Genomic DNA, 12214 nt, shown 5'->3' on the forward strand with positions numbered 1-12214 from the left:
TCAAGACTGTTTCAAAATGAAAAAAAAAAAAAAGCTACCCATAAGGTTTAAGTTTTTGGTTTAGGTTAGGGAGACAGGATAATACATGTAAAACCAGTGAGGCATTTGGAAGATGCTCCCCGTAAGGAGGAGGGGAAAAGAGGAGAGACACAGTCCTGCGATATCACCAAGGGCTTTAATTGGAAACAGCTCCCTCCACAGTGGCTTTTTCAGGAGCTGGAGTGACTCCTGCTGGTGGCACAGGGGTGGCTCAGACGTCTTCTCCTCCCGGGGGAGTTTCTGAATCTGTCTTCATGGCCCCTGCTCACTGCCTCTTCCTTCCCGAGACACCCCAGCGGCCCGCAGCCTGGGAGGCCCGCGTGAGAGCGCGGTCTAGAATGCTCAGGGCCTCCCGATGTGACACGGCTGGAATGGCCAGCGGTCCTGGGAGTAGCGGTTTAGGTTTCTCTTGCAGAAACCTCTTTGGGAGACGTGTGTATTCAGTTCTGCAAGCAGAAAGGAACCGGTTACGATGCCAGGTGGAACCTTCGCACTGGGCTTGGATGCACTGCCCCAGTCACCTCCATCCCTGATCATGGTCGGGTCCTGGAATACCGTGTGAGCCACGTGGACCCCCAGGCCGGACTCGCAAGTCCTTGGTGGCAGGGCCATGCCAGTAGGTTCTGCGTTTGTAATTCATTGGTGTGTTCAGTGATGGTCGGGGGCCTTGCACAGAGCAGAGGCCTGGAAGGTAAGAGAATCGGACCCAATCTGCTTCTAACACTAACCTTACTTCCTGGGTGGACTTTGGGAAAGTCCCTTTCCCCTGTGGGCCTCAGTTTTCTCTATACAATGAGAGGTAGCTTATTTTTTAAAAAATTTTTTAATGTTTATTTTTGAGAGAGAGAGGAAGTGAGCACATGAGCAGGGGAGGGGCAGAGAGAGAGGGACAGAGGATCCAAAGCAGACTCCAAGCTGTCAGCACAGAGCCCGACATGGGGCTTGAACTCATGAACTGTGAGATCATGACCTGAGCCGAAGTCAGATGCTCAACCAACTAGGCCACCCAGGTGCCCCAAGAGAGGTGGATTTTTAAACTGTGTTCCATGGAGCCCCGTGGGGGTTGGGAGGTGAGAGGGAGCGGGTGGTGGAGCTAGTGGGGCTCCCGGGCCTCACCCTCGATTCAAGTGCAGCGGGAGCCCTTCTGTCTTTTATAACAATGGGACTTTGTGTGAGACTTTGTTTGCACGGACGGTGTAGCTGTTTTTGCGAATCCTGAAATGCGGGGGCTGGGCTGGTCCTTAGCTCTTAGCAGCAGCCTCAGAGGGTGTTTGTGAGCTAAGTGACATCACCCGGGCAGTGTGGGTGCCCAGCAATGTGGCGACGCCTCTTCTTCCTGGACTGGACTTCTATCCTTCTTCCATGACCCTGAGGCGTTTCACCCCCAACTATACTCAGCCCACAAGCATTTTGTGGCCTTGTTTACTTGCCATGCACCTTGTGGGGTTTGGGGGAACACAGCTGTCCTCCTGGGACTTACCATCTAGTGGCCAAAGCAGACACAAAAGCAACAGCCACACAAAATAGACGTGTAAGATAAGATCCCAAGGGCTTAGAAGAGAAGCAGGGATGTGTGCTCTTTCCTCCCAGACCTATTGTTCCTCACGTAATTCCTAGCAGACTCCTGGAATTGCTCCAGTGTGTTCTAGAATGACCGAAGCTTCCTGGAGGGCATGGTCCTCTCTCTCCTATCACCACACTTAGTTTAGCTCAAAGATCAATGGGGCTTGGTCATCAGGACAATGGGGGTTCCTGGTCAGTGTTAGGACCCCAGTGTGGAACTCACCTTCATACTCATTGTTGCTGGTGGTGGAGGCTCTCTTTTCTGGGTGGATCAGAGGTTGTCCCAAAGGCGAGTGGGAGGCTTCATTAGCACGCTTCAAATTCTTGCTGTCCAGCCCCTCCTTCTGCAAACCTGGCGGTGATAATTCCACACAGTCAGGTGGGGAGGCTCAGGGGAGGTGATGGAAGTGAAGGTACGTTGCCAACCTTGAGTCAGTGCACGCGAGCCAGTGGTGGTTGTCATGGGGGCGGGGACCACCTGGATCTCCCTCCTCCAGTCTTCCGAGTGCTCCCCCTAAGCACATGCTGGGTTCAAACTATGTATTCTTTTTAAAACACAAAGTTTACCTCCCCCCACCCTGTTTACAAATGCTAATGCATATCCATTATAGAAAAGCTAGGAAAGATTGAAGAATATGAAGTAGAAATAGAAATGACCCAAACTCCTGGCCCCTCAGATGCAATCACAGTTCTGGTCTTTTCTCACACATACTTTTACACAGTCCATCATATCTTACATGTCATGTATGCATTTTCCTTTTTTCATACATGTTATGTCATAAACATTCTTCTCAGGCCACTACATTTTAAGAAATGATGGTTGTATAATATTCTATTTTGCAGAGAATTCAAGAGTTATTTAATCAATATTCTATTGTTGGGTGTTTAAATTGTTTTTCACTACTATAAATACTATTATGGTGAACATTGTTGTATATAAAGCTTTGTTTTTATATAATTCTAAATTCTTTTTTTTAATGTTTATTTATTTTGAGAGAGAGCACACGCTTGAGAGTGGGGGGAGGAGCAGAGAGAGAGAGGGAGAGAGAGAATCCCAAGCAGGCTTGATGCACATCGCAGAGCCTAATATGGGTTTCGATCTCAAGAACCATGAGATCATGACCTGAGCTGAAATCGAGTTGGACACTTAACCGACTGAGCCACCCAGGCGCCCCATAATTCTAAATTCTTTAAGGTATAGCATAGGAGTCTGTCAACAGACTGAACTGTGTTCTGTAATAAATATCTCTGTCCTTTGCTAGCTGCACAAGTACAGCAAACTGCTCCCCTCCCATGCCTCTGTTCTCAGAGCTACAAAATGACACATCCATTTTGGATAATCATGTCCCCTTCTTAGAGTTACGGTAGGGATCAGATAATATCGCTTTTCTCCAGTGTCAGCTCTGATATAGTAGGGGACTTATCTGATCACAGTGGGCTCCCTAGTGCCTAGACAGTGCTTTGTAAGTAAGAAGGTCTCAGTCATTACCATTATTATTATTAAAAAAATTTTTTTGGGGGGCGCCTGGGTGGCTCAGCTGGTTGGGTGTCTGACTTCAGCTCAGGTCATGATCTCGTGGTCTGTGAGTTTGAGCCCCGCGTCGGGCTCTGTGCTGACAGCTCAAAGCCTGGAGCCTGCTTCGGATTCTGTGTCTCCCTCTCTCTCTGACCCTCTCCCATTCATGCTCTGTCTCTCTCTGTCTCAAAAATAAATAAACATTAAAAAAAATTAAAAAAAAATTTTTTTAATGTTTATTTATTTTTGAGAGAGAGAGAGAGAGAGAGGGAGAACAAATGGGGGAGGGGCAGAGAGAGAGGGAAACACAGAATCAGAAGCAGGCTTCAGGTTCTGAACTGTCAGCACAGTGCCTGACACAGGGCTCGAACCCACGACCCACAAGATCATGACCTGAGCCGAAGCTGGACGCCCAACCGACTCAGCCACCCAGGCGCCCCACCATTATTATTATCTTGGAAAAATGGATTGACATTTTTAAGGTCCTCAGTTTTTATTGTGAAATTATTTCCTGGAGGAGTATTTTAAAGACCCTCACCATGGATTTTCTGGAAGAATATGCCATGAGAATTTTTCTCATGCTGTTAAACTGCTCCATTTCCTGATGGGACTGTGACAGACACCTGACCGGCCTCCCTGCCTATTGTTTATTGGTTTGAGTTAGGAAACCACCCAGTCCCCACTTAATTTTAGGTTGGAATTATCACTCAAAGGCTGAAGGAAATCTGAGGGTATCACAGCAGAAAGGGGATGAAAAAACTGAGGTCTAGAGAGGCTGGGCGGTGTGTCTTTGTCTGGTACCTACTGCAGGTGGATGGCTGCTGATCCTGAGGTTCACTGGGGGCCTTGGGGTCATCCATGGCCTGGGGGTCCTCACAGTCTCTGCAGCACAAACAGAAGATCTTCGAAGCCAAGTTTTGGTGGGCTGCTGTAAGAGGTGAAGGAATGGGGGCCATGGTTTCTGGGATCTGAACTCCAGATGCCCACTGGAAATTCACTGTGATGGGGGTCATACTGGGTCAACCTCTCTCAAGATATACTAGCCTTCCTCCCTCCCAAATCTTGCATAGCTCCCCATGGCCAGCAGATCCAGGCCCTTCTGCCTAGGCTGTCCTCTTTTAAAATTATTTTTCCCATTCTATGCAAAATTTCCTTACCCATGGAGAAGAGTTGAAGCCTTTACTCTGCCAGCTTCGCCTGTAGGGGCGCCTTGTTGAGTCAGCTAACCTTGAATTTGAACCCAGTTGCCTGGGCAGGGCTGTTTCCTAAATAAACATAAGACTGTGGATGAAAAATGCTAGTCCTTTATCTGTGCTCATACTCTAGATAGGATCCCCCTACTGTAACATCTAGGCTCACGCACACGAGCATCCAGTTTTTAGGTTGATCCATGTTCAACCCCAGTTCTGGGTGCATTCTCCTGGGTAGATTCCTTAACTTTCTTGAACCTCAATTTTTTCATGGAGAAAATGGGAGTGCAGTGCCTACTTGCAGAAAAAGTAAAGGACTAAGTATATGAAAAGTCACAATAAGTGTGCAGTCAATGATCATTCCATTTCCCTTCCCTTTATGTGGCTCACTGGCTCCAAAATACTCCAGTTGGCCCAGGTCCCAGGGGAACATGGCAATGAAGCACAGTCTTGCAGGTTTAGGTCCTGGTCCTGCCACCAACTTGCTCACTGGCTGTGGCTAAGTCCACATGTGTCTCTGCATTTCAGAAGCCCCATCAATAATAACAGGAAGTTAGGCTAGATGATATCTTCAAGGATCTTTCTAGTTCTGATGGTCCAGAATTATAAAACCTTGCTTTAGTCACCAATTCCTTTGTCTCTGAATACTTCCAGTTCTCACTTGCCTTTCTGTGGCAAGACCCCTTTTTAGGAAATTCTTTTTTCAACATTGCTACCAGATTTCTTTCTTTCTTTCTTTCTTTCTTTCTTTCTTTCTTTCTTTCTTTCATTCTTCTTTCATTAAAAAATTTTTTTTCAACATTTATTTATTTTTGAGAAACAGAGACAGAGCATGAGCAGGGGAAGGACAGAGAGAGAGGGAGACCCAGAATTTAAGCAGGCTCCAGGCTCTGAGCTGTCAGCACAGAGCCCAATGGGGGGCTTGAATCCACAAACTGCGAGATCAAGACCTGAGCTGAAGTCAGACGCCCAACCAAATGAGCTGCCCAGGCACCCCCAAGGAAATTCTTATCATGGTATCGGCTGATGTCCCTCACAAACCAATTCTCTATGTGAGCTGCCACACTCATGAGTGTTTGCTTCTCACTCTCTCTACTGCTGTCCACTGGCCCAAGCCACCATTATGTCTTGCCTAAAGCAGAACTACAGCCTCCTAAGTGATGTCTTTGTTTCTTTTACCCTGGACCCCTTCAATTAATACAAAATCTTTAACTTCTGGCATGTACTGTATTTGATACAGCACAATTTATATATTGTGGCTAGATACATCCAGCAGCCTAGACACATACAAATATCTCCATTTTGTGGGATCCTTGGACCAAAGTAGTACTCCTTGGGGCCATTTAGCCCCCATCTCTAATAGCCTTTTGGATTTTCTGCCCAGTGAGTTTTTCCACATGATTTGAGCTCTGATATATTTCCTTGAGCTCTCTTTAATTAATTTATTGTATCTTCTTAGGATTTATGAACAGATAGAAATTTACAAATCAAAACCACACTAAGATACTACCTCCCACTGGTCAGAGTGGCTAAAATGAACTAATCAGGAAACTACAGATGTTGGCAAGGATGTGGAGAAAGGGGAACCCTCTTGCACTGTTGGTAGGAATGCAAACTGGTGCAGCCGCTCTGGAAAAGTGTGGCGTTTTCTCAAAAAATTGGAAATAGAGGAGCGCCTGGGTGGCGCAGTCAGTTAAGCGTCCGACTTCAGCCAGGTCACGATCTCGCGGTCTGTGAGTTTGAGCCCCACGTCAGGCTCTGGGCTGATGGCTCGGAGCCTGGAGCCTGTTTCCGATTCTGTGTCTCCCTCTCTCTCTGCCCCTCCCCCGTTCATGCTCTGTCTCTCTCTGTCCCAAAAATAAATAAAAAACGTTGAAAAAAAAATTAAAAAAAAAAATTGGAAATAGAATTACTCTATGACACAGCAATAGCACTACTAGGAATTTATCCAAAGGATACAGGAATGCTGATTCAAAGGGGCACATTGACCCCAATGTTTATGGCAGTGTTATCAACAATAACCAAAATATGGGAAGATCCCAAATGTCCATCTACTGATGAATGGATTAATACGATGTGGTATATGTACACAACTGAGTATTACTCAGAGATGAAAAAGAATGAAATCTTGCCATTTGCAACAACATGGATGGAACTGGAGGGTATTAAGGTAAGTGAAATAAATCGATCAGAGAAAGACAGGTATCATATGTTTTCACTTATATGTGGAATTTGAGAAACTTAACGGAAGACCATGGGGAAGGGAAGGAAAAATAAGATACAAACAGAGAGGGAGGCAAACCATAAGACACTCTTAAATACAGAGAACAAAATGAGGGTTGATGGGGATGGGGAGCTGGGGGGTGGGGAAAATGGGTGATAGGCATTGAGGAGGGCCCTTGTTGGGATGAGCACTGAGTGTTGTATGTAACTGATGAATCATGGGAATCAACTCCTGAAGCCAAGACTACACTGTATGTTAGCTAACTTGACAATAAATTTTTTAAAAAGAGAGATTTATTTAAGGCAATTAGGTATTTTGTTTAGGAGATGCGCCATTTAGCAAGTATGCTTGCCATTAATATACGCATTCTTCTTGCTGTTTGCTTTCGTTTCAATTTCCTTCATATAAATTCTTGCCTCGTGGGGTTTTGCTTTGTTCCAGATTGCCTCATGTATGTTGAATGTAGAGGGAGGTATTTCCTAAGGAAGGAGCAAAAGCAGAGGTGTGGCAAGCGCTCACCACAACCCTCGGCCCCAAGGACTAACGGTTGGAGGTCTGTTAGATGGTGATCAATTTGTGTGAGGGTGATTGCTAAGCTTTTGCCTCGGGTCCCTCCAAACCTTCACGAGCATGTGTTCTGTCTTGTTAACCTAATGAAAGTAGCTAATGTCGCTTTACTCAGCCTATATTCAGGAGTCAGTGACTTCCAGGTTGGTGATCAGATGGCCTCTTTTAGGCTCTGTGAGGCCACAGAATTCAAGACACCATGTATAACTGTGGTCAACTGTAATGTGATCTCTGCTGTTTGTCATGGTCTTATCTACCTTAAAGTTGCTGCCTTTTCCTGAAAACAAAACAAAACAAAACAAAACAACAACTCCTGCTTCACATATATACCCTCAATACGTGTACTTTCATGTGTGTTAACGTTTATGTTAATAGATGGGAAAGTTTAACCAGATGACTTGGAATTATGGGCACTAAGGGAAACCTTTAATGTCAAAAGTACGAGATTTAAGAGGGACTCTAGAGAAGAGAGAAGACAAAAACACCACATAATCAGTAGAGAGCGTCTTTGATTGGTATGTTCTGGCCTCAGAAAGAAAGAAAGAAGGGGAAAAAAAAAGACGTACTCCTACTCAAACCTTCTGAAACCTGCTTTCTTTACATCTCTTTCTCTCTCTCCACCCAGCTTTATCGTTACCACCTACTTACACTCTTTCTATTCCTTCCCGTGACTGCTTAAATAAATTCCCTTCATTTCTGTAGAAAAGAACAATCAACACTGCACAATATCCCCTGAAAACTCCTGTACCAGGAAGGTGGGTCCAGAGAGGTTGAATTCAAACCCTGCATGAGAATTGAGCTGAGGGTGAATATATAGGATCACCCCAAATTTCAGAATGACAGAAAGCTGCTGTATAACTCAGGATTCTGCTGGTTATCCTGCTACTTATTGACTCCTGTGTCTGTACCAGTCAGCTCACTTAATGGTTGACCTTCAGCGATGGGGAAAAATGTTTAAGAGCAGCAGGATGGAAAAGACCAGAAGATTTAAATAACCCACCTACACAGAATTCAAAAAAGTGGACTTGAGAAGAAAAATAGAAAAGGTACCACATAAAACTATTTCAAAAATCTTTTTCCCAAGGGTAGATCGGGCAAAGATCCAAAATTGCAAACAAAATCAAGATGAATTACCAGGAGACTTTAATGGACTTCAGGACACTTTCAAAGAACATTCTAGGGCGACCAACAGCTTAAGTAAAGGAGGCTTTTCTTCTCTCTTTGCAAAAGGCTCAGACTTGAAATAGAGGACTTAGATAAAATAAATTAGGAGGTGAAATGCCAACTTAGATCTCCTGATCATTTTCAAAGAGTCCTAAAAAATCAACCAGAAATGGCCTTTTGGAGAAAACAACTGACTTCTAAAATAAAAACAAGGTCAAAACTCCTCTGTCCATAACGAACGTGGAGCCTGTTGATAAGGACCCTCGTATTTACGGTAAGAAGGAACCCATTGGAGGAATTCATGTTCCATAATGGTAGGAGGACAGCTCTCCAAGTCTGTCCAGTGATGCCACTCTGAGGAGACCTTAACACTCAATACATTCTTATCCTTCCTCTAAATTCTCAAGGGGAATTTTTGATAACTACAGACAGACAACAATACCACTGGTTGACATGATTTGTTTCTTACGTGGAAATCAGATTCTTCCATTCCAACTAGAACTGAGACTATTCTGAGTGATGAAGAGTTGACCATTCCAAGTGTACAACTCCCAACGCCCGCAGCAGACTGTGTTGTCTTACACAACACTGGAAACAAGAAAATCTTGGATGGGGCTATCAATACCAATAGATGGGCCTATTCCGAGGACAGTGAGGTCTCTGTACGGGCTGGACAACTCAAGGTGCTCATTTTCTCTCATCTTGGCTGACATAGTAAATAATACAGCCCACATGATGGAACACCAACCAACCAATCAAAATTCCTTAGACACAGAGAATGATTTAGAATTTCTTTTCTTGGTCACACCTAGGAAATTGTGGATGATGATTCTGGAATGATCGTCAGATCCTTCTTTTAATTGATCTAACGATTTAATCTAAAACTTAAAATCTTTTAATGATCGTTGTTTGCCTCACAGTCATTTACCGGCTGCTGTCCAGAGAGTCAAATGATTTTATGCGGCCACTGGCCCAACGTAGAGCTCCACGGATGATTCAAAGACAAAACCAAAAGGCATCAGGCTGGCTAATGCTCAAACTGAACATCAGATCTCTGTAGGTGGAAAGGTCGAACTGCGTCTTCAAGGAAAGTGGACAACAGTGGTGAAGATCTGCACAATTCCTGAGGGTCTCTCCTGCAGCTTTGGTTGAGGGAGGACCAAAAAGGGGGAGACTAAGAATAAAAAAGAAGGTCCCAGTCTCCTAAGTAAAGACTGATTGCTCTGTAACCATGGTAACAGGTAAGCCCCAGAACCTGTTTTAAAGTCATTTAATCTTTTAACAAAACCTTGCCTCGGTGACCATTCTCCCCAAAGTAAGAGACACATAATAGTAGGTACACTTTCGCAGTTCACGGTCTACCATTCCCAAGCACTCCTGCCTCTGAAATGCCACCTTCCGTGAACGCAACACCCTCCCGCACTTGTTATATATTAGCGCTTAGCTTTGTTCCGAGACTTTGTGATAAAAGCTCAATTCTCCCTTGTTTAACCCAAAATAAATTCAGTTTTTGTTTCACACATTGAGTGGGGGGCTCTTTCTCTGCAGCAGCTTACATACATACAAATAGCCTGGAGCCTTACATACATACAAATAGCTTACATACATACAAATATATACACACAAAATTCCATATTAGGTGTTCACCAGGGGCTGAAATGTAGGTTTGTCTAAATCTAGTGTCAATACTTTCCATATGTTTACTCTGGCCAGAAATTTCATGAGAAAAAGAGGGGAGTAGAAAAACACTTTCTCCTTTCAGTCTTAGTAGCAAAGAGTGTTGAACTTTTGAGCCCTCTTCAGAAATGGAAAGGCTCTTAAGGGAGGTATTGCAGCAGCGACAGGCACATTCTTTGGGGGATAATAATTAAAGATCCCCTACTTAGTAAGCTATGAAATTTAGAAGAATTTAACTCCCTTGAACCTCAGGTTTCGTATCTGTAAAATGGGGATGACGATAATAGCATCTACCCTAAAATGTGGTTGCGGGGATTAAATAATGATGGAAAGTGCTTAGCACAGCTGCCTGGCATATTGCCAAAGCTCCACAAACATAAATGCTGATGCGAAGAAATGAGTTGAATTGACGCTGGCTGGGGCGGGCCAGGAGTGCGCGGTTTCTTGCACTACCAGTGCCTGCCTCTAGATGGAGGCAGGAGCCAAAGAAAAGGGCTGTTGGGTTATGCCCAGTGGGCTGTGAGCCTCAGGTCTCCAGTGACCCACAGCACTTGGACCAGAACAAGAAAGACCCAGCGAGGTCAAACAGGAAGGCTTCTGGAGCTGGAGGAGCCCTTAGGGGTCAGTCGGCACAGGTGGGGAGACTGGGGCCCAGAGACAGAAACAGTGGAGTCGAGGCAAATTAGGGGTAATGTCTGCTTCTTATAGCAAAGGTGTCCAGGAGTGATGGAGACATTGTCCCTTTAAGTACAGAAAAAATACTCCGTCCTGCTCTGAGGTCTGACCTTTGAGGCTCACTCACCTGTAACTGGCAGAGAAGAGAGGAGGCTGTGATGTCACAGAGCCAGGGAACCAGGGAATGTTGGGGGTTTGCCTGGACCACGATGTCAGGGAGGAGGGGGGAGGTCTGCTGACCCTTTCTCCAGTGGTTTATCCTTCCCTCTGTCCACGACGCCATGCTCTCTGCCATGACATCGATTGGGGGCACTGGAACAGAAGTCCTGATGTCTTCTGTGGAAGCGTCTTGAGGAAGGCTGGGCCAGAAAGGGGCAGAACATCGCTGAATGTAAAATGCCCGCGTCCACATTCTGTCTCTGCTCACCAGCTGGGTGCTAACCTTGGGCAAATGGACTTCACCTCTCGCTTTTCTCCTCTGAAAAATGGAAATGTTGCTAATTACATGTCCTAGATATACTTTTAGGATGAAGTGAGATCAGATAGATAGAAAACATTTAACATGGTGCTTACAAGGTAGAGTAAGCATTCAAGAAATAGTCGTTGATAATGTGCAAAAATAAAGTGACGTCTTCCCAATCTATCTTCCAGATAAAAGGGGGATTGCTTTATATTTGTGTTCTCACAAAATCTCTCACCTTAAGGGACACTCAATTCCTTTATTTAGAACAACCAGGCACTATTTGGGGAAGCTAAATTAGGTTACAAGGTTCTCCATCAGTGCTATCCTTGGATGTGTATAGAGGTCACCTGATACACAGGGAACAGAAGAAAGCAAAGACATTCTACACAGTTTTGTAGTCAGGGAGACAGTTGGGTAGGGGCTTAGGTGGGGGGGATGGGGTGGAATGTGACCTTACAGTTCTAAGTGTTTGATGGTGGTAAAACAGTCTTTTAAACTGTTTATACTTATTGTGAGTTACAGTTTATTAACTGTTTTTATTGGTATAAAGCAATACTCTTAAGTGGCAGTGTTAAAGGTTCTCAACTCTGGCTGCTGATGAGATTCCTCTGAGGTGTTTTGGAAATGTAAGAATGCCCAGGGGCCTAACTAACTTAGAATCTTTTTGGTGGAGCCAGAGCTTCAGTATTTTTACAAAGCTGTCCAGGCAATTCTTGTATATTAACAAGACTGAGAACCACAGAGTTACATTGTAGCGATCTCTCATAATACCTGCAAGGAACTGGTTCCCAGTTCAGCCTACACTTGGAATCACCGGAGGAACTTCAAATAATGCCACACCCATTGTCCACTCCAGGCCAGGAAAATCACCATTTCTGGGCATTGATAGTTTTTAAAGCTCCCCAGGAAATCCCACCAATTAAAAAAAAACTGAGATATAATTGACATACGAAGCTGTGTAAGTTTGAGGTATAGAAAGCAGTAGTTTGATACGTTTGTGTATTGTAATATGATTACTATAGTAGCTTTAGCAAATGCTTTTATCACATCACAAGGTTATCATTTCTTTTTTGTGTTGAGAACAATGAAGATCTAGTCTTTTAGCAACTTTGAAGTTTATAATACACTGACTTAAA

At 44.5% G+C, this 12214-nt stretch overlaps 1 protein-coding gene across 1 annotated transcript; it reads right to left on the bottom strand.

Moving 5' to 3' along the window:
- Positions 1-170: 170 nt before the first annotated feature.
- TEX48 (testis expressed 48) lies at positions 171-11085 on the bottom strand. The gene is made up of 5 exons (XM_060628052.3): positions 10743-11085; positions 4276-4383; positions 3924-4046; positions 1826-1954; positions 171-485 (listed from the first exon to the last, which is right to left on the bottom strand). Exons 2-5 carry the CDS (start codon positions 4277-4279, stop codon positions 382-384), a joined length of 360 nt encoding a protein of 119 aa, XP_060484035.2. The 5' UTR covers positions 4280-4383; positions 10743-11085; the 3' UTR covers positions 171-381.
- Positions 11086-12214: the final 1129 nt, after the last annotated feature.

Source organism: Panthera onca, chromosome D4, assembly GCF_046562875.1.
Source record: "Panthera onca isolate mPanOnc1 chromosome D4, mPanOnc1 haplotype 2, whole genome shotgun sequence".
Taxonomy (NCBI): Eukaryota; Metazoa; Chordata; class Mammalia; order Carnivora; family Felidae; genus Panthera; species Panthera onca.

What these genes read in the sequence shown, in the direction of transcription:
- TEX48 (XM_060628052.3), bottom strand. An exon ending in TCAGCAGCCATCCACCTGCA is followed by an intron (nt 1,955 to 3,923) that starts GTAGGTACCAGA and finishes TATCACCGCCAG; the next exon opens with GTTTGCAGAAGGAGGGGCTG. An exon ending in CAGCAACAATGAGTATGAAG is followed by an intron (nt 486 to 1,825) that starts GTGAGTTCCACA and finishes TTCTGCTTGCAG; the next exon opens with AACTGAATACACACGTCTCC.